The 22,275-nt window shown below is 37.5% G+C and overlaps 1 protein-coding gene across 2 annotated transcripts in view; it reads left to right on the forward strand.

Annotated features, from left to right (window-relative positions):
• The window catches only part of GABBR2 (gamma-aminobutyric acid type B receptor subunit 2), a 456,372-nt gene that overhangs the window by 320,037 nt on the left and 114,060 nt on the right, over window positions 1–22,275 (forward strand). The window contains exon 13 of one of the 2 annotated variants that reach the window (XM_074546956.1): window positions 6,447–6,569. The exons of the other annotated variant lie outside the window; for it this stretch is intronic. Coding sequence (XP_074403057.1) covers window positions 6,447–6,569 — 123 coding nt within the window. The remainder of the gene's footprint in view (window positions 1–6,446; window positions 6,570–22,275) is intronic. 2 annotated transcript variants of the gene reach the window in all.

Raw genomic sequence — 22,275 nt, forward strand, 5'->3', positions numbered from 1 at the left:
ATTTGACCTGCTGTTTTGGTGGGATATGCAGGTTTCTCAAGGCAGCACATCTTGCTTTACTGATGGTTGTGAGCAGAAGTTAACACAATGTTGAGGGTTTTTTCTAAGAGTTCTCCAGAACACCAGCAAGAATGGTTAATTCTAATGCTGTCAAGTTGGATTTCTTAGCACCATTTTCAGACTAACATGTTTCTTATTTTTGTCCTTTCAAAATAATTTTGTGAAAAATAGTCATTTCAATATAGATTTATATTGAAAAACAAATTGTGTGCTCGTTATGGTTGGATTACCAATGTTAGTGAAACAATCACTTCTCCAATTCTCAAGTGCATTGTAGTCATAACTGAGGCTCAGGCTTTCAAAAACGAGGATTTTTATCACTTTTTTTAACCCATCGCTTAATCTCTCTCCGTCTCTAACCTCTGCAAAGTTTCTATCTTCTGCTTCCCCTAGGGATCATCTCCACTAGGATATTCCTACTTTTTTTTTTTTTTATATATGAGTTGGAAAAGAGCAAAGGTATCTTCCAATCAATTTCTTCTCCTGGCAGCGGGGCACAGAGTCAACACATCCACATTTGCAATAGCATTAATGGGAGAGTGAGTCTGCCCAATGATGCAATTATCCTGAACAGGAGTCACCAAAGAAGAGACATTTTAGCAATATGTGCTTTAGCAGGCTAGTGACTGTAGCTATTTAATTCTCAAAGCCAAGCTTTTTGATCATATCCAATTGTCCATTATTGTCAGGAGTGCCACACACTCCATTGTCCTGAAAGGTAGTCACCAAGTTCTTAGACTACAGGTGTTGCTGCAGATCCTCTCTGGAAACAGAAATATTGAGTTTTCGGTTTTGCTTTTTTTTTTTTTTTTAATTTATAAGTAGATATACAAGTCTTCTATCAAATCAGTCAAAATACCTCTAAGAGAATAAAACTTAGCTATTTACTCCCTTTGACTTACTGGTCAAAATCCTTAATACTGCAACACGTTTTTTAAAAAGTTAGCATTCACTCATTAAAACGAATGTAATTGCAGCTTGAGGCATTGCCAATACTAATCATACAATCTATTATAGGAAGTACTCATAATAGCTGTTGAAAAAAGCATTGTAGAGTTACTGGGAACAATGCATAATGTGTTTTCAATAGTCCTTTTTTCTCATTCCATTACAAAATAGAAATTAAGAATGTATTACAGGATAGTTCACTACAATATTAATGGCTTTAATAACTCTAAGACAGAATCTCCCTCAGCCCACGTAGGGTAAAGTTCACCCACCCACCACTGACTTTGCATCCCCAACCTCCTGGCACCATCCCACTTGTGCCAACCCACTTAATGTAGGGGAGCAAGCCCAAGGTGTCCCTGAACTGCGCTGAGAGAAATGAAAGGTTTGTTTTTGCAGTGGAGAGAGTATCCTGAAGGCAAGTTCATGAGTGGTTCTATGGTCCCTTTTGCAAGCTCACAGACTTTACAATTTTTTTCCCTGCAAAGTGTATTTTCTTTCTTTCCCCTCCAGTTCAGAGGGAGGACTCTGATCAGCAGGATTTCTGTGTGTATCAGGGAGAAGAATATTTGGTTTCAGATTTCTGAGAACTTTTGTAATTGATGTCAGCGATATTCATTTAATTGAATAAGGTCTAGGAAGCTTCACAGAGGGGTTCTTTAAAGAGAGTTTCTCTCCACAGATTCCATCCCAGGAGTCTGGGGAAGAGACGACTGAAAAAAAAAATTTAATTAATAGCATTAAGTGTTTATCCAGCTAGTGCCAGAAGGCAAGGACTACTCTGTCAGCTAGACTAGACAGGGTTGATCTACACAAGAGAAACCAGAATTTCCTCCTTAAGCAAAAAAGATCCTACATTTTAAATGGAAAAGAAAAAATATATATATTTATATCAAAACCTATTAATAAATGCAAAAGCACTTCCAGCCTTTCTATGTTTCTATGAATTCAATTAAAAACCCAACAAACAAACTGCAAAATTTAGCTAGTATAGCTTTAAATTTGAAGATATTTTATTCTGACAAATGGATGTGATCTGGTAATAAGGAAACTAACTTTGAAGAAAAGACAGGAATAAATTAACTCTTCAGTCATGCTGGAAAGCTGTTTGTGGAAATCAGAGAGTGCAAAACTAATGTTGCATCCTGGAGATGTAAGTCTTCATATGTAAGCCTCTTTCTTCATGGTTTAGAATGGAGTACAGCTTTCAGGTCTGTGTCATAAACATTTTCAGAATTGGTTTCTAGTAAGATAAGAAATAACAGAAAGTTTTCCCTAGCCATAACTATAAAAAACAAACCTAATATTCCATTACTGTTGATTGCCAAATTTCCAGATGATCCCACAAACTGGTGGATGATAGGGTCATCCAGGACACAATGGATATGCTTTAGAAAGCAAATGAAAAAAGCCCAACAAAAGGTTTATGCAATAATAACCAAATGAACAGTTGAAGTTGCTGTGGCAGGTGCTACAGCCTGTGATAGTTCTAGAAAATCCTCAGGAGTTTCCACAAGCAGAAACTTTATCCCAGAGTTTTAGGCAGATTTTATATCTCCTGTGATCAGATGGCAAGTCTGTGGAGAGTAAGGACTATGATCTGTCTTCATGGTCGTGAGTTTTCAGAATAATTTTGATTTGCCCATACAGTGATGTTGCTGAGAAGAAAATGGCCTACGAGCTTTTGTTCTGAGTGAATTTATTTGAGGACAGATCGCTTCATATCCAGATATATAGTCCAGACTGGTGGCAATGGCATTTACAACAGTGTGCAGATCTGCCAGGATGAGACAGATTCACCTATCCAATCACAGATGGTAGAAAATATGACTCACAGATGCTGCTGTGTGAGAGCTTGGCTTCAGCAAGGATTCAGGAGCACTTGCATAAATGGATTTTATTAGCTACCATGTATTTCTCCAAAGGCTGATTTACTGTTTGCTAGAAGGAAAATGAAAAGAGAAAAAAAATGAGAACTTTCCTCTTAAAGGAAAATGACATTTTTGATTGTGAGGAGCCTCACTAGCTCATTACTTTCTTTTGTCAGACAGAGAATTTGTTGGATTTGCAAGATCTGAGTCAAGACTCCTTCAGTGCATCTGGTGATTCCCGAGGAGTGAATGTACTGAATTGAAGGAGTTCTAGTGGGTGGGAATGAGGGCTGGGAAAGCTGGGCTTCCTGCATGTGGAAGGGGAGAGCAGCAAGCCTTTCAGAAGTGCTGTTAGTGATATACCAGTGGCATTTCTCAGGGCAAATCTCTTTTAGGACAAGCTGCTAATAACTAGCAGAAGTGAAAAATAATTGGACCTCGGTGTTTTGTTCTGAAAGCTAACATTCTGGTGGAGAGTTCTGCTTCAGAAGTGTATTCCAGCAGTAGTTTTGCCAAGGACAGGGCAGCACTGTGATGGGTGTGGGAGGCAGCCCCAGGTACCCTGCATTCAGCCCTCTCACCCTGCCGCAGCACCAGCACCGCTGTGTTTTGCAGAGCTCATCACGCTGGTCTAGGTCACTTAGGTTATCTTATGGGCTTTGTTTTGCTTGCCTTCCTCCTGGCTGTCTGGCAGAAGTAAGGGATGAATAATACCTGCTGCCAGTGACAGCTGCTGTTATACAACTCCCCTTCTGTCCAGAAAAGGGCAGAGTAATGCAGGAAAAATTACTCCGAGAAGTATCCAAGGAAGAGCTCAACTGTTTGCTGTATCTCTACTCTTTTTCTAATAACTATTTGTCCAAAAAAAGGTTACCAAACGAAAATACTGTTGTGCAGTAGTGCAAGGTACAAATGAAAGATGTACAAGAGCAAGGAGAAGTGATGTGATGACATTAGCAATGTGATCATGAATAGGAAATTATTTATTTTGATTCTGTGCGTGGATTATCAGTATTACTACTTTTAATAATATCCTTTTCCTCTTTTACTTCTGGCATTGCTGTACCAGATTGACTAATATTACCAGGGGTTGACAAATCTGAATCCAATGCAACCTTACTTTCATTATGAAGATAGTTCATACAAATATGGAAGACATTGGGCTGCTTACCTATCCTAGGTAAAATGAGCGCTATTTCCATTTGAAAGATAAGATATTTTGAGGTTTTTTTTTTCCAAGGAACCTTTTGGCTTAGAAGAACAGAGGGAGACATTTCTGGCAAGATGCTTTCACATAGCTTTTAGTTTGTCAAATGTATATTTTTAGCTGAACTTAATTGTCTTCACCTCCTCTTGGGGGGCGGAGAGTGAGGAAGAGACGGACGTGTTTCAGAACACTAATTTTTCTGACCCTAAATGTTTCCCAGGATAGGTGGGATGAATTGTCTTTTAAAGGCTTTTGTCTCTGCCCACTGGCTATTGAGAAAGGCTAAACATGTAATAGTTCAACAGCCAACTTCAGTGAAATAAACTACATCAGTTAAAAAGGAAGACCAACTAAAACATACCAATACAATAAATTTCCTAGCCATTTAAGAGGGAGCAAAAGAAATTTGAGTTAAACTGACAATATTTCATCTAAATCCAAATTCTCTATGGACTTGACTCCCCATTGTTTTCTCTGCCATGTCTCCACTCATACTAGGAGCAGTACTCGGTATGTTTCGCTCAAGGTCTGTTTGTAGGCATTACAAAAGAGATTAAAAAAGGCTAACCTGTTTCTTTTCAGCTCTGATTGCCACTTGATAAAAGTCAGACATAGTTCTGTTTTCCCAAAAGAAGGCAAGGGACCAAGCTGTGTCTGAGAACCTTTGCTTAATACCTGCTTTCATTTTAGCATTATGAAGAAACACGTTTCAACAGCCTTCCTCCCCTGCACAGCACACCAAGGCACCTTGGCCTTGCAAAGTTCTCCTTTTCTCCTTGCCAAATCATCCAGCAGCAAGACATAGCACCATGAAAGCTGCACCCTACCCTTTCACCTGCCCTCTCCAGACACGCCAGCGCTATCTCAGAATTCTGAGATGGGTGTACTGCTACCTTGCTGCCATAAACATGGGGAAAGCATCACTTTCCAGTGCTTTATGGCAGTGGTAGCTACATGGATTTACATAACTGGTCTCAGGAAATGAATATATTGTATCAAGTCCTTTAGCTTATTCTGATTACTACCCTTTATTTTACTCTTAGTTTATTCCAAATTATCTATAAAATAAACCATCAGATTAACAAAAAGCGGTGCACAATGTTGCTGAAACATCTTTCAAAACAGAAAAGATATCACACCAAGCAATATGAAAACCAGACTTTCTAAAGTTCTTTATACATTATTTCAAATTTTGGTCATTTTCATCATTTCCTTCAGCTTGATAAGAATGTCATGCAAATACAATTTATTCTATGCAGGAATACTAACCTTGCCTCTATTAAGATTAGCTGACACTTCTGGCTTTTTAATGCATTTTTGAAATAATCACAACTTTCTTAAGCTTCTCAGGCTTAATATTTTTGAATATTTCATTTGGATTAAGTCAACTGTTTCCCAGAATGGAAACTTGGAAAAAAAAGATGTGTATTTGTCCATGTTAAAGCAATTTGGCAATAACTTTTGACTATTGGATGAGTGTTCTTAATAATAGAGGTAGATATTAATTAAGAAACCATGACCATGGACTCAAGAACATGGAAATAAAATTAATTTAGGCCTTATATTTCAACATGATTACAACTTTGCAACTGAAATAATGCAATTGCAGTATATTTTCTCAGTGCTGCTATGTGTACAACAGTAGAAATTACATAGGGATTGCATGCAGTTATAAAAGACTCTAATACATGGTTTGGATTTTTATTTTTATCAGTGACTCTTGTTTTTCTGTTTGGAACCTAAACCCCAAGCAAAATTAAAAGCATGTTTTACACTAGATGTGCATTAAAGCCTCTGACCTTTGTAATACAGAAAAAATGTATCATTCCTTCTTGCTCCCTGGGTAACAGAGGAAAATATTAAACACATAGACACAAAAAACCTCCAAAATAAACTTTTTATAACTTCTGCATTTTCCACATCCACGAAGGTTATGAAAGAGTGAGCACTAAGTCTTAGTGAAAACTACCTCAGTGCCTTCTACTCTGAGAGGCTGATGAACATTTTTCCACATTTGCATGCATAAACACAGCAGTGGCTCCCTAGAATATATTTTTCTCATTTTCCAGGAGTTAATATTAAACCTGGATTTCAATATAAATGTTCAAGAGTCTTCACAAAGTCTTTATAGAAACGAGAAAACACTTCAGATACTTCTAATAACCGTGAAATGAACTAAAATAATTTGTCTTGCTTTCATCTTTCTATATTTCTTTTATTTGTTCATTGTTAAAAACCTTTACTATTAGCAACCTGTGTCTTTCTCCCTATATAGGAATAAAGCTGTATAGGGTCTATCTGTGGCTCATGGGAATCTCCCTACTTCTTTTTTCTTCTTTTTTTTTTTTCTGTCTCTCCAGATCATTAAAGACCAGAAGCTACTGGGGATAGTTGGAGGGATGCTACTGATTGATCTTTGCATCCTGATTTGCTGGCAGGTTGTGGATCCTTTGAGGAGGACAGTGGAAAAGTATAACATGGAGGTATGTCCTCAAGCCCAAGTAATACTAATGGTTGCATATCAGTATCTACAGCTTTCCATAAGATTAAGCTAAAGATGCATTTGTTAAAATGAAAGCAAGTCAAGCTGTGTATTTTGGGGGAGGAAGGGTTCTGGTTTTCGAAACCAAATAGAAAAGAAACAACTGCAGCCAAAAGAAATTGTGTATGTAGTTGCAGGTGCCACATTTCTGTCACTTGTGAGACATTTTATTTGCAAGAGTTGTAAACACAGGAGAGTCCTCTGCTAAGACTCTCTATTAGAGTCTGTTGCAATAAATAATAGATTATCAGAACCCATTAGTGAATTTCAGTAAGAGCTCATTCAAGATAAGTGCAGAAGAGGTCACTGCTTAGACTGCATTCTTTGTGGAGATGCTCAGGAATTATGTTACCTACTGCTGTATTTATTTGCAGTAACTTTATGTGCATGCACCCATACTGATTGTTTCTCTCTTAATGGTATTCCCAGAAAGCTCACACGAGCAGTTTTGATGGGCAGGAGGTAATACTTTAATGCCAGCTGTACACACGTTCCAAAACTCTGGTTGGTTTCTAGAAGTGGAGCTGAAGTAGAGCTTTCTGGACAAACTGAGAGCAAGAAACATGGCAGCGACAATTTATGCCTAGGAAAAAACTATCTGTCTGTATGAAGATGTGCATTGTTTGAGAATTTATTGCCTCCAACACGGCAGCCAGTGATATCTGAAAGCTGGATTATATAAGGACAATCTAGAAGTGTTAGTCTCTTCTCCTATACTTGAATATCAGTAAGAAAAAGAACAATTGTTTTCTCTTCTGATGTTAACATTTGCAAGAAAATATATACCATTTCACTCCACTGCTTTTACTTCGTTCTTACTTTGCAGTGTAGCTCTGCAATTTCATTAGGAGAAGATTTCACTTTTTTGGTATCATTTGTAGAAAATACCCTAGAACAATGCCTCTTAAACTGCAAGGAGATTTCTTTGAAAAAATCATTTAGGAATCTGAAAAGATTTGTCTCAGTCATTCCCTAGAGTTTGAAAGACTTCCCAGCTAATACAGTTGTCAATAAAAAATAGAAAATGTAGCTGAAATTTGTCTGCTGGAGACACTTCTGGTCTATGTGTGTATAGCTTGAAGCCATAGCAGCTTGTTGAGAACCTTGTTTATTTCATTTTGCTCCAATTGTATTGTTAGTGATATTTCAGTTGTCAGTATTGTTAACATTTTCTCTGCTTATCTGAACCCAAACACATTATGACAAACAGTCATAAAATCCAATTAAAATAATCTCAGATAGAAGGAATTTTACTTTTTGCTTTAGTCTAAACTAAAGAACCTGATATCTAGTGTTATTAGATTCCCTTGAGTATAATGTCCATAGATAGCAGCAGTAACTGTGAAGTTAAACTATAAGTAACATATATTTAAAAACCAATGTTTACTGTAATTTTAAATGGTTGCAATTTCCCTCTGAGCTTTTCAGTGTATGTTCTCTGATCATCAAATATATAATGCTAAAGACCTTGTGTGTTTTTTCCACATTTGGGGCTTTCCAGACCACGGGGCTGCACACCAGTTGCCTGAACTTTGCATAAGAGCTGAAATTCTCCTGCAATTATATAAGCCCATGCAAAGTGATGCTCACTGAATGCACACATGACAATGTTTGATATTTTGATCCCTCAGCATACAATTGATTTGAGCTTACTGTTAGAGCTCTTAGCTGTTACTGTAAGTTGCGCAGAATATTTTTGAAGCTAATGGATTTGGGGTGGGAAGGAAATAAAAGTATCGTGCTAGCAAATGTGGTCATTAAACTATTGTATGTGCATAAAATATGTTACTATAAAAGCAGTGAGGTGAACTGCAATTTGCTTTCCTGAAGCACACCTCTTCGGGTCTCAAAAAATCTTGTGTAAAAGTAAATGACAATTGTCTTCTCTGCTTTAATTATTCTCGTTGTTGTTGTTGTTATGTTTTTAATTTTTAGGTTGCTAAAGTTTAATGGTGAATTCTTTAGTTGAGTTTGATGGAGCACATATCTTTTCTGTGTTTGAAAAATACTTGCCACATAGTAAACACTACTGGTGGCAAGTTTCTGTTTTATTTCAGGATTATTTTGTAGTAGATATTTCTTGTCCCACTTGATTCTGTGAAGTAATTTTAAAGGGATTATCTCTGTCAGTTAATGCTAATCCAAGTGATAAAGATTAAACTAAATGAAGGCTCCAAAGTTATGAATGCAATCAGTCATTCTAGCTAATGAACCATTTGAGCTCTGTTTATGAGTACTCATCAGCTTCCTGTGTGATAGTTCTGCATTTGGCTTCTATTAGATGATCCTCTGGTAGTTGTGTCTTCATAAGCACATGAATCAAAGGAACAAAGACAAGAAGCCCAAAGACTGGTAATGTCCTGTGCTGTTTGCTGTTATTCACAAAATAGTTCATTTTAATGAAGCAACAGCAGTAAATTATCAAGAACTTTTTAAAAGAGTCCTTAAACCTAGAACTTTAAAATCCAGGCTCCTTTTCTGGAGTTGTTTGCCTTATAAGCTGAGGATAGGCAGTCTAAATCTAAAAATACAAAGGGAAGTGTGGGCATTTTTAGAAACTTTCTGGCTGTTACAGAAGGCAGAAATCCTATGGAATGTTGGATCTGTCAGTTTTCAGACCAATTTCTGGCATCCTGACCCTACAGGTATGGTTTCTTTAGGAAAAGCACATCTGTGCCTTAAGACACCACATTAAATGTTTTAATGACTGAACCATAAAGCATCCAGATCCTCCAGTCATCAGCAGGGGAAGTAGTTTATGGTACATGGACGATAAAGTTGTTGGTAAAAGAAAAGAGGTTAAAGGCCAAGGCAGGGACAATGTTAAAACTTCTCTAACTGTACAGTGGTCTGTAAGAACCGTAGCGGTGTCCCTATGAACTTTTCCTAAGAGTGCTGTAGGCTTGATTTTCTCATAATGCAAAAGCTTTTGATGACACAAAGGGCTTCTAATCTTCAAGAAGCAGTGTAAAAAAAAAAAAAAAAAGAAAAGGGAATTATTCCATAATGTTACCTCTATTTATCTGTTTTCCTAGTTTCCCTGCCTGTAACATTTCTCCTTTTGCTAATTTTTCAGACCAGTGGAGAGACCAATCACTTTTTTTCCTCACTAATTTCTTCCTAGGCTGAACCAGGAATTTGCTTTTCTCATCATGATTCACCTTTTATGTCATAATCAAAATGATTATGCTCAGATCTGAGCCAGGTTCCTGCCAGACTGTTTCTCCCAGTCATGTGAACTGGAGTGCATCCTTCCTTCACTGGCTGGGCTGCCCATGAGGAACTAGGATGCTTCTGTGGATGCTGCTCTAGAAGAGATTTGCAAGGCTCTACCATTGTTTCCTTTTTGACCTGCTTTCTTAAGAAGGCAATATTTATGTGCTAGGGTGTTCTGTGTGAATTTTTTTCCTACTGCCTACCAAATTTGCCTGTTTCAGTCAAATCTGACAAATTTGAGCAGATACAGTTCTTAAGGACATTGGACTGTGACAGACTTGCTAGAAACAGCCAGCTGTGTGGAGGAGACCTTCTGGTAGTGTCTCCTCTAAGAGAAGGGTCACAGAATGAGTTTATCCCTCAGTCTAAAACAGATATTTTAATTGACTTGCTACAGGGGAGCTTCACTCTTAGCTGAAGAGAATCCAGCCACAAGAAAAGAACACTTAGGAAACCAGCTCCCTCTAATTTCAGTTGCTCAGCTGTGTTGGAATGAAACCACAGTCTGAAATAGCAAAGTCCTTTAGAAAGTGCAGTCTGTGCAACAGCCATATCATAATTCAATCATGTACTTAGTGCAGTTGAAAGGGTCTGAGTGTACACATGCACTCACACTCACCTCTTGCTCACAATTACCTCAGCTAGTCAGAGCGTGGCACTGATAATGCCAGGGCCATGTGTTCAGTCCCTCTGTGGTCCATTCACTTAAGAGCTGGACTCAGTGATCCTTGTGGGTCCCTTCCAACTCAGAATATTCTGTTATTCTATGCTGTATTAACTCTTTTACTCTAGAGTTCAGCTTGAAAGCCTCTGACTGGCTTATCTTCTCCCAGCACAAATGCCTATGAAACAGATTGGATCTCTGTGGCCTTGGAAGGCAGACAGTGATAATGTTTAATAAATAATAACTTGTAGGGAAAATGGACTACCTTTTATAATCCCCAAGGTAAAAATATCTTACATTAGTGTTAGATTCAATGAAAGTAGTATCTTGCATACTGGATGCCAATATTTCATGTGAAATTTTAAAACATTTATCCAAGGCAGCAGCCTTTGTATTCCTTGATGTCTTAGTACCAATTAAGTAGTTATTTCTGTGATGTTTCCTCTTATGCATTCTGATGATAGCATTATCAACATTTAAAAATAAACTTCATTCTGGTATCTGGAATACCAGTATTTCAGGTTTCACCCTAATTTGTCCTGGGGTGGTAATAAACATGAAATAGAGAAAAAATCTGAACGAGATGCCATTTTAGAAGACACAGAAGAGAAAAAGAGATAATGAGACATGTCCTATTTGGGCTTCTAGCATTGATATAAATGTAAAATGCAGAAACCAATATGAGGAAACCTTATATGAGGATGTTGTAATAAAAAAGATACCAACATGCAGGAAAGATTAGTTGGCCATGCCAGCCTCAGAGTAGTGCAGTATGTTAAAGAAAAGTCAATTTATATTACCAAATTAATAATTTCAGTGAGTGAGACAGAATTCCTATGTAAAAGTGCATAACTATGCCACCAGACACATAATACTGCACAACAAGCCAGAAGTTCAACTTTGACTGATATTGTTGAGGGACTCAAAAACATTGCAAAACCAAAAAAAAGTGCTGCTCAACCTAACTCATTTGTAATTCAACAGATTAGAGAACACACAGACCGAGACTTAACCCTTGATTTCATTCTGAATAGCACACAGAATCCAATCTAAAATCTTGATATATGAAAGAGTTTACCATAGCTACAAATAAATTCTTCTTAGTTTTGATAGCTTTGAAGAAGCAACAAACAAAAAAGGTCTGTGGAGTGGTACTCATATTCAGAAAGCTGAAGAACATTAAATTATGGAAGTGTCTTAAAGAGTGGCTAAAGAGTAAACTGTAGAGAGTTAAATCAGGTGGTTTAGAGAGTATTGAGAACTTCATACGTGAGAGACAATGTAAATTCATGCCACACATCTAGTAAGACTTGAAAAAGAAAATACTCGGCATGAAAAACAGCAGGAAGACACCCTTCAAAAAAAAAAAAATTATATCCCAATGGGGAAAATACACAGAATCATAATGTCTGGTAAGTTAAATGTCGAAGAAAATAAAGCAGTCTAAAAAAGCATCTTACAATGAATGAAAAAAGAATAATAAATTTTTCTGTAAATACCGGTAGCAGCAAGTTTGCCATGGAGTCTTGGGAATAATATTTAAGCAGAGTAGAAGATCATTACTTGTAGAAAATAAGGCTTTGTGGAATGATTAAATGATTACTTTGCTGCTTTATTCAGCAAAATTCTTAGCGGAAGGATTTGTGGAGATTGCTGTGCTAGAACCCTTTTGATGAACTCACTTTTGATGAGGAGTGACTGGAGTTGCTGGTGGGAATAGGGAAACTGATCCAAAATAAATCAATGGAAAAAGATTCTATTCTCCCAGGTTTTCTATAGCAATCCAAAAGAATAATTGTCAAACTACGGACAGTAGTATGTAATCATTAGCTCAGAACTGCTTTGAAATCTGAGCAAAATGTTGCGAATATCTTGCCATGTTTTCAAGACAGAGTAGAATTCTTAAATTTGTAAGTTAATGCAGTAGGCCAACTTATAAAAATGATAATCAGGAGTAGGATTAGAAATTTATATGCTGCATTGAGGAGTAGTCGACATCACATTTGTGAAGGAACAAGTCATAAAAACTTAGTGAAGTCCTTTGAAGAAGCCAGCAGACATGAATAGAAGCTGACACAGCCAGCTAGGTCTCAAAAAGGACTCATCAGAGCCTTTCATCAAAGGCTCTCACAGAAAGGAAATAGACACAGAATAAGAGAGAAGCCCTCAAATTGGTATGAAGTTCTTTAGAATAAGGAAACAGAACTAAGAAATAAATAAAAGTTCATTTTCTAGTAAGGAGGCATGTAGCCAGTAGAGTCCTTCAGGACAAGTTCCCATCTTTGTGCTGGTACCTGCATTGTTCAGTGGAAGAGGTTATATCAAGTTATTTCAGAAAATATAAATGAGAGCTGACTGTGAAGAATTTGGGACAGACATTGCAAAGCTTAGCATAAAGTGAAATGTTCTTTCCTTATTGCAGATGAAGCAGTAAAAATAAATATTTTCTTGTTTGTGATGTAAACACTTTCTGATATAGAAGAAGGTGGAATTTTAAGTTCAGCTACAGGAAACTCATTAACAGATTAAATAAATTGAATACATCTTACATCTTTCTGAATAAGACAGAAAAGCTTGGCTTAAAACAATTATAACTGCCTAAAATTTTCATTTAAATAACTAACCCAGAACAAAATCATGTTAGCTGGCTTGGCACATCTCTCAGAGCACCCAGATATGTTGAGTATATCCTCAATAAATGGATGCAAGCACAACAGGATTGGAGGATATAAATATTGTTCCTGAGTATCTGATTGTCTTTTCTGTGAGACTCCTCTAAGAACCTGAAGAAATGATTAGTACTGAGCTGTTACTTGGGCTGTACATGAATTTAACTATATATAGATATACAATTCTAAAAGTTACTCACGATAGTAATTCAAGGTCAATGGTAAGTGAGAGCTGTGTGAAAATTACTGAGCTGGGAGGTAAAGAACATTCAGGAAGGAGTGCATATATTATGTGTGAAAGTCCAAGGTGAGCGTGGTGCTATACCCTGATGGACTAGTTAACTAAGAGCTGAGGTCATCAAGTATAAAACATTTCCTCAGGAAAGATTTTATTTTTTAAAATTGCTTTGTCCCTACATTTTTTCAATGAAAGTTATGTGAAAATTTGGATTTGGCTGCACAGATGTCGATATTTTTCTTTAATATCCATTTGCATTAATAACACCGCTGTTGAAGGAACTGGAAAATACTTTGGTCCAAAATCATACACAAAGGAATGTGGGGTGAGTTGGGGTGGGGGGTGTTGGTATCCACATGACAACATGGGAGTAATATAGGTATGGAATTGGTGAAGGTATGTGGTTCAAATTCATGCACTCATGCAGATTTTTGTAAATTCTTTGAAAAAGATCAGATCATGTTCTTTTCTCTTTCTGCATATGTATATGTGCATAAACAGATGTGTTTATAGGGTTTTGTTTACATTGTGCTGTTCAGTCAGCTAACAGCCAGATTAGAGAGAACTTTGTTAAATGTGTGAAGTGAAATGAAGAATTTAATTGGCTGAAGCAGTTTCTGCGGGTGTTCAGCCTAATGCAGGTCAGAGCTTGTTAGTCAATTTGTTCTCTGTATATCGTTACGCCCATCTGTTTCCCCTACTATTTTTTAAATAAATTGAATTTCTTTCCTTCCAATTTGAAATATTACAGACTGTGGGAGCCAAATGTCTCCTGAATTCTGTAGCCTGCTTTCCCACCCTGCCATTGTAGCTCTCAGCAGGTGGCTTGCCAGGAGAAACTGACAACCCTTACTTGCATCTGCTGGGACACTCTGGTGGCTGGCCCATGCTCCAGAGAGAAGGAAACTGAATGGCCATAAAGTCATCTGTAGGCCTTCTAGCAGCCCAGAGGATCTAGCACAGGTCCTAAGGAAGAGTAAATACTAAAGAGTAAAAGCTGGTTTACTTCTCTCTTTCATTTGACATCAGTTTCCAAGGAAACAGAACAAAACGTGAGAGCTGGGAGCCAGCAGCTGAGATTGACTCAGCTGGTGGCTAGTCCTGCTTCTGTTCCCATGGAAACATGTATCAAATTGGCAAAAATAAGGAAATAGGGCAGGGTCAGTTCTAAAATGGCCGGATGAATGGCTGCTGCTTAACAGCTACTTAAGAAGATGAGGCTTGCTGGTACTTATTCCTCTTCAATAAACAATTCCAATTTTAGTTCTGCCTCCCAAAAGCACAGCACTTTTAAAGTTCCTACCTTAGAAATGTAGGAACACTATCATTGACCAGACTTGTAACTTCTCTTGTCCACCACCTCGTTTAAAACAATGACTGGCGCAAATACTTTCAGAGGTGAGTGCCAGAAATGTGTAGTGCACATCTGAAAGTTCATCTGCCATGCTTGAAAATTTCAGCTGTGATTCATAATGAGTAGTAACTTGAAATGAGCAGTTGTGTATAGCTCATAGTTCTTATACTCTCACTAATTGAACACTTTTGTTATTCTCTTAAATGTCAGGGGGGTTTGACTCTTGCAAACTGCACAGATCAGAGTAATTGCTAACTAGACATGGTGTGAAGAACTTCCTTTTTCAGTTTTGGAAATGTTGCTTTTCAGTTTCATTGAACATATGTTATTTTTCTTTTAGGGAAAAAGAAGAGATTTCAGTCTTCCACATTTCCTTTGGCAGCACCAATCATTACTATGCATCTGTGTTTACAACCTTATTTTCCTCTTTTCTCTTTGGTAGATAGTCCCAATCTTATTAAGCTCTTTTTCATGTGACATGGAAGCTCTAAAGCATCCTTTTTAGTTAGGATGACTAATATTGCATATTTTAGAAGATCTGTGTAATGTGTTTTATCTATTATTCATCCTCTTCCATATATTTAGTGTATTATTTTTCACTGTTGCACACCATTGAACAAAATTTTGGACTTCACTGTCAAAGCGATTCCCAGAACATTTCCATGAACTAATTATGACTCTGAGAAAATGTATAAGTAGTTCTACTGTTTTTACAGTACCATTACAGCTACTGAAATCAAATTCCACTTGTCATCCTATGGCCCACTCAGCTACACTCCTCACATTTTTAGATTCAATTAACCTCAGTATTTTTGTCTGGGTATTTTCATGGTTGTGCTGTTGGGCAAAACTGATTTTACTATGGAACTATGGTTTTTACAGAACCATATATGTGGTTCTACATCTTTTACAGAGTGCAAGTATTATTCTGGAATATGGAAGCATGATAGTGGAGGGGTTTCGTTATATAATTATTGTTACTTGTGCTACTGTTATGTAGTCACATTTCTGGCCTGTTACTTTCCAGTAGCTGCTACAGTTCTGAGGGTTCTGCTACCAGAGGTACCCAACAGGACCCATCCTTTCAACTGCTTTTGGAAATACAGACTATTGTTCCCCCTTTGGGATTTTAAGGCATAATCCCTAGTCCTCAGTGAATTAGTCTGTTGGAGGAAAGGAAATCAGATGTCAGATATCCAACCCAACAAGCAAGGACATACACATGGACCCCTGCAGCCCTTTACCGCTTACGATAGCAGCGCTGCTGAGGTTGCTGCGTGAGACAACCAGTGCGTGATTCACCACCCAACCATCATTAAAAGCTGCAGACACATCATCTGTCAGGGATACCTGGCTGCTTCACACAGAAGGCACTGTGACAGTTTTGTTGATTCATTGAGGAGGCTCAGTGTATGAGAGACCCAGTGGCGCTTCTTCACTTTAAACTTCAAATACATTGGATACAATCATTCAGATTTATTTCTCTGAAAACTGAAGTCAGAGCTAAACTTAACCCTGATTTTATGCTCCTTCATAAGACTACATTGTTGATATAGGACTACACTGATATTTTGGCAGTTAGGAATCGCCTACCAAATACAAACATAGCTGGCTATAGGATATTTCAGCATTTGTTAAGCACTACCACATTAGCAAGATCAGAGAAGCTCTTTTTCTCATATGCTTACCTTCTTCTTCCAGAGATAAGTCTCTATGAGATCTCTGGACACATATTCACTTAAACTTCATATTGAGTGTCAAGATTTACAGGCTTTATTAAGCCAGACAGGATTTTTTTTTCTTTTATTCAGTGATTTGATTCATTAATATCAGAAGTTAAAAAAGACAAGAAAACTCTTCTCTCCATCAGTCACCAAAACATCATGAGAAAAAACTTCCAGAAAACAATCTAGGAACTGATTAATCTTCCTTGCTGTATTTTATCCTGGGTACTCAATGTTCAACCCTTTCTAGCATTGTAGCACCTCTCTTGTTTTCTGGAAGAAACCTCCACTGTATAAGACAGACTTTAATGCTTATGCGTAAAAAAAGATGCTGACATGGATAAAAAGAACCATAATGAATTACTCCACAAATATGCTAAGGCTGCAGTAGAGACCAATAAAATCTTTCCACCAGACATCTCTAAAAATAGAGAATTCTCCATTAAAATAGCTATTTAGGACAGAAGATTATCTAATTTAATTAATACTTCTTTGAGGGAAGAATATTCTCTTGTTCCTGCAAATGTTTAAATGGGCTGATACTGAAAAGAAAAAATCTGGATATCCCAGTGCTACTTTAAAACTATTCTTTCAATCCTAAGCAACTTTATGGAGAAGGCAAGCCTCAAGCTTGTGTTAGGTAATTATAGGTAGTATCATTTGTCTAGAATGTCCTGAGTTCTAGCCAGCAAATTGCACTGGAAAGGATTAAGGGTAGTGATTGTCAATTTGGAAAAGCAAGCCAGAAGTAACCTGCCACAAGATCTTTTTGCAGTGCTTGACTATGAAGTAATGCTCTCTCACTCCAAAGGAGCACCTTGGCTTTGCACAAAAACCACTTCAGTACTGCTCAAACCTAATAGGAACTGATGTGCTTTCCCTTCGAGGTGAAGTGCCAGGTGGAGCACTTGTGTTTGTAAGCACACCCAGGCAGACAGGGAGAGCTGCTGGACAGCCAGGGCACACACACACAGGCAAAAAGCAGATGGCAGAGTGCTGCAGACTTGACCCAGACTTCGTGCTGGTGGGCAGAGGGCCTGAGGAAGAGCTTCCTTGAACAAAGCCATCCTCTTCATGGCGATGCAGGACGGGTCATTCTGCTTCTGTGTTTGGTTCTCCTGGATCCCTCATTGTTGCTTTGCTCTCTGACAGAGCAGCATCTCTAAGCAGTGGACTGTATTTGTGCCCAAATCTTGAAGACTCTGCTCTTCCCTTGCACAGCAATGCAGTCATATTTTGAAAACTGTTTTTAAAAAAAAAAGTGCTAGTACCAACACAGGACATTTTCTGCCAGTGCCTTGGGCCATTCTCTCCCATATGGTGGTAAATCAAAGCCTCCATATGATTACATTTTAGGTAAGTAAAATTGTTTTGCTGTAGAGGGTAGATTTTTTTGCTTCTTGTCACAATCCGTCCTTACAAACGGGGTTCATGATGGTTCCTGGATTGATCTCAGGGTGCAAAAAAACCGACATGGCACAGGGGGTTTGCAGTAATAATCAAAACAAATGCGCCTTTATTGAATGACCACAGCAAAATGCGATAGAGGGATTAAGGGAGAGAAAAAGATAGAGAAAGACAGAAAAGAGAGAGAGAGGGATATAGCTACTGAACATGGAGACGAAGTCCTTTGGTCCAGTCCAGTCGAGGATCTGCCTGTTTCGTCAAGGAGATCTCAAAATCTCTAGCTAACTCAGAGGTTTTTATTATGATAATTCTATTGAAAATTGTGAGGGGGGGGAAACAGGTGCAATAAGGAATAGATGTAACAGGTAGCCAATGTTCTCAGCAGTAAACGTGAGCCATTGTTTTTGTGATCTGGTGGTCACAACCTGCAGGCAAACATCTCTCTTTGGTCAGCTTGCCTCCCCCTACACACCTCCCCCAGATTAGGGGTTTCAGTCCCAGTCCTTGGAAGGAGGAGAGGAGCCTTTTCACATGGGGGTTTCATGTCTCAGTCCTTGATGGAGAAGCTTCTTACATTTCAGTTTGTCTGTCACGGTGGTTGCAAACGAGTGAGAGGGCTCTTCTGCAGGGGACCACCCAGAAATCAGGAGAAGTCCAGCCAGGCCGAGAGGTGGGACAGGAGGGGTCTTCTCTTCAGTGGTCCTCAATGACGATCGAGAGGCAGATGAGGGAAAATTCGGCCAGACTCTCACACTTCTCTGATAAGCATGTTCTAAAATTTGAATGTATATTTCATATGCATTGTATATTTCATAGTGAGAAAAATCTTTTTTCTGTCTATGGCAAACACTAGCATGAACTTTTCTATAAAAATTACAAATTTTCACAAATCTCAGCTGTGCAAATGCAAGGATTGTTTCTCTATTAGCTGTCTCCCGCATTAATATCCAGCAGAATGTGTTTATGCCTATGCATTTTTATTTTAAAATATCCTCCTGTATAGACTTCTCTCCCTGGATAAAAGAGAAGAAACACATAATAGCTGTTAACCACATTAGTAGTGGGGCTAATATGCATTAGCAATACTTTGGTTGCATATGTATTTTTTTAAGCTATAAAACAGTGGGTATCTTGATTTTTAAAGACCAGAATCACCTTGAAGTCTGCTTTCCAAACTGTCTTTGTTCTTAGACCTTCAGCACCTCTATTCTGGGCAGTGCATTCCTTCCTTCCATGCTTCTCTACGCTCCCAAAATGTTTTCTCCTGCCTGTCTCCATGAACTGTCACGCTTAACAAATCTCACCTCATGCTCACTTTCACTCCCATAATGGGCAGGTCATTGATACAAGTGACTCTGTCAAAGGACAGCAAACCTGTGGCTTAGGCCAGCTCAGCTTTAGATCACTATCCACTATTGAGCAGCTATTAAAGACTGGTGATGACCTGGCTGCAGGTGACCATCAGTCAGAAAAAAGAAGAAAAAGTGATAAATGGATGCAGATTGGACAATTTCCCAAGAGAGGTACTCGCTTTTATTTTTGTTAGGAATGCTGAGACTGATCAAATCCAATCATTCATTTGTTTTTCTTTAAAGAAAGAGTTATGGATCAACCATGAGCTGCACAGGTTGGTATGGATATACTTCTGGACAGTCAGTGGAAGGCTTCCCAGTAAGACCTGATTTTATGGTTTGTGGTTAAGACTCAAAAATAAATGTTTAATAAGTAGTTGTGTGGAAGTGGAGCAAGTTCCTAGTGCATGAGGGTGCCTCATAAAGGGAGAGACTCAGTCCCCACAGCTGCCTGGCAGCCCTCTCTGTTGTTGATGATTTTTGTTCTTTTTATTTTTGCTGGTTTTTGTTTGTTTTGTTTTTGTTTGGATTTTTTTTGTGTGTTGATTTGGTTTTTTTGTGATTTTTGGGGGTTTGGTTTTTTTTTTTTTTGGTCATAGTCTACACCCTTTTCAACAGAAAATTCTGAGTTTTGATTTTAATGTCATCATTACTTCTCATCTTAAAAGCAATGTCATGGATCAATTTTTTTTGATTTTTGGGTACATTTAAAAAAAACTTACCTACTTGCCTTGTTCTTGAGAACTTGTATTAGCCATTCTAATTTTTCTCATGTAATTTCTGTTAGAATATAAAACTTCCTTATTATGACTGTGTTATAAAGGACTTCTGGTTATCTCAAATAACATTTTGGATTTTTGTTATTGGTGAAGTTATTTCTTTCGAATTCCCATTTTATTCAATGCTTTACACTGATTTTGAGATATTTTTATTGCTTTCTCATGAAGCATCTCTGACTCAAGTAAGAGTTTTAGAGAGCTGAGAATCTTTCAAAGCAGTTGATAATGTCTTTATCAAATGTTAGAATGTAGAAAGTTAGAATCCTCATTTTATGGAAATACCCTGCTTATATTTTAAAATATGTCTGCTTTTATCATCAACAAAAGAATTATTGTGTAACTTTTACCAGTATTTTTTTCTGTAATTTTTACAGATTCTTGTAATCTGTTCAGAATTAGATACTTGAAAAGGCACATATTTGTGGAAAAAATGCTTGTCTAAATATTTATTTTCAATATTTTGCATATAGATGTAGATGTATATGTATGAATGTGTGTTAATATGTACAAATATATATGTGTATATATTTAGTGTCTTGACTGTTGATATTTCAGTTCTGGTATTTGGTCAGGGACATAATTGAAACAACCAATGGTTTGGATTCTGGTTGACAAAAGCTGGGTATTCCCTTTGTTATTTCTTTCTGTGTGCTGGCTACTTCCCTTCAGGAAGGGAATTTTTAATCTAACTGCTGTGATTGGTTCTTCCACATTTTGTGGGGCAGTTGCAAATAAAAGTGGAACAGTACACCTGCATCCTAGATCTGTAGGGATAATGATAAAAAGTTCCATTTACTATGGAATTTTCTTTTTGCAATATTACCATTGAGCCAGCATGTAACTTTGTGCAGCAGATGAAAGCAAAATGAAAATTTCTTGCTTCCAAATGGAGATGTTCTTCAGCTTTGCTATACAGGTTGAAGGCACATATCTTTAAATGCTTTCATTGAGATCTAATCTTACAATAATGCTGTGAGCAGTTTAAACCAAAGTATTTTTTCAGTTTTTCATATTTTTCATTTGCATACATTAATATAGAAGAAAGAAAAGCCAGTTAAAGCACTCTGGAGACACATTCAGGATGGAAATGTGTGTGATGACATACCATCAAACAATATTTTAAGACATGGCATTACAAAGGAATTGGGCTAGAATAAGATGGAAAAGATAACTGTGGGGGCAACTTGGATGTTTTTTAACCTTTTTTCTAATGTTTGGCCTCTTTTAAATAAATTAATAAAATTTTAATTAATATGAAATGAGATCCATATCAGAAATCACAAAAGTAATTATTTAAGGAGTTAAAATTATGAACTTTGACAAGTCATTTTACAAGTCACTATGACAATGATTTCATAAATTGAATGCCAAACAAGATTTCTGGTTTAAGGGAAAATGACAGGATAGGTGAAGCTGCATATAAATAAATGCCAGGTGATGGTTAGATCTTGATAGAAGGCCACTCAGTTTTAAGAAAGTATCATCCTATTGCACAATAGAGTCAAAAGGCAAACCAAGTGTAAGGAATTATAAGAAACAGGGGGCAACATATAAACAATACTATGCCAATGTTTAAATCCAGAGTGGAGTTATACCTGTACTGTGTAGAGTCCCAGCACAGGTCCTGACATCCAGGAGATGGAAAACATCCAGAGCTTTGTAGAGGTTTAAGAAGTACGGATGGAATAGCCCCCATCCAAGGAATAAGCTGGAAAAGAAATGGATGAGGACAGGGCAGAATAAAATCTTCAGTGGCTTAGAAGATGTGATTAGAAGTTATCACACATAGTCTGTTCCTATGCAAGAGCTCAGGAGTGTGAAGTGGAACTGGCAGGTTCAAAGAAGACACAACGCATAATGCAGGCGGTAAATGTCTTTGCAGAATGTTGTCCATCGTAAGAGCTTACATGGGATTAACATAGCAACTGGGCACACTGATGAAAGAAAAAGCTATTAGGTCCTAAATAAGCAGACATGACCTCACTCTGAAGAAAACATTTTGTGACAGATGACAGAATATTCTAGAGAGTGGTTTGTATATGCTTAGCCCTTTTCAGATTGTTCTCCAAGGGAGGCATGGTTTGGTAGGACTTGAGACAGATTTTTATGAGTACATCTGTTATATACATCAGCTATGGAGAGAGGGGATACCCCTGTATTTTTAAGTTCTGTTTACATTTAATTTTATTTTTATTCTTTATAATTGCTCTCATAGAATAAAGAGAGCAATTCTGACAAACTGCA

The sequence above is a fragment of the Zonotrichia albicollis genome, chromosome 1, assembly GCF_047830755.1.
Source record: "Zonotrichia albicollis isolate bZonAlb1 chromosome 1, bZonAlb1.hap1, whole genome shotgun sequence".
In the NCBI taxonomy this organism is placed as follows: Eukaryota; Metazoa; Chordata; class Aves; order Passeriformes; family Passerellidae; genus Zonotrichia; species Zonotrichia albicollis.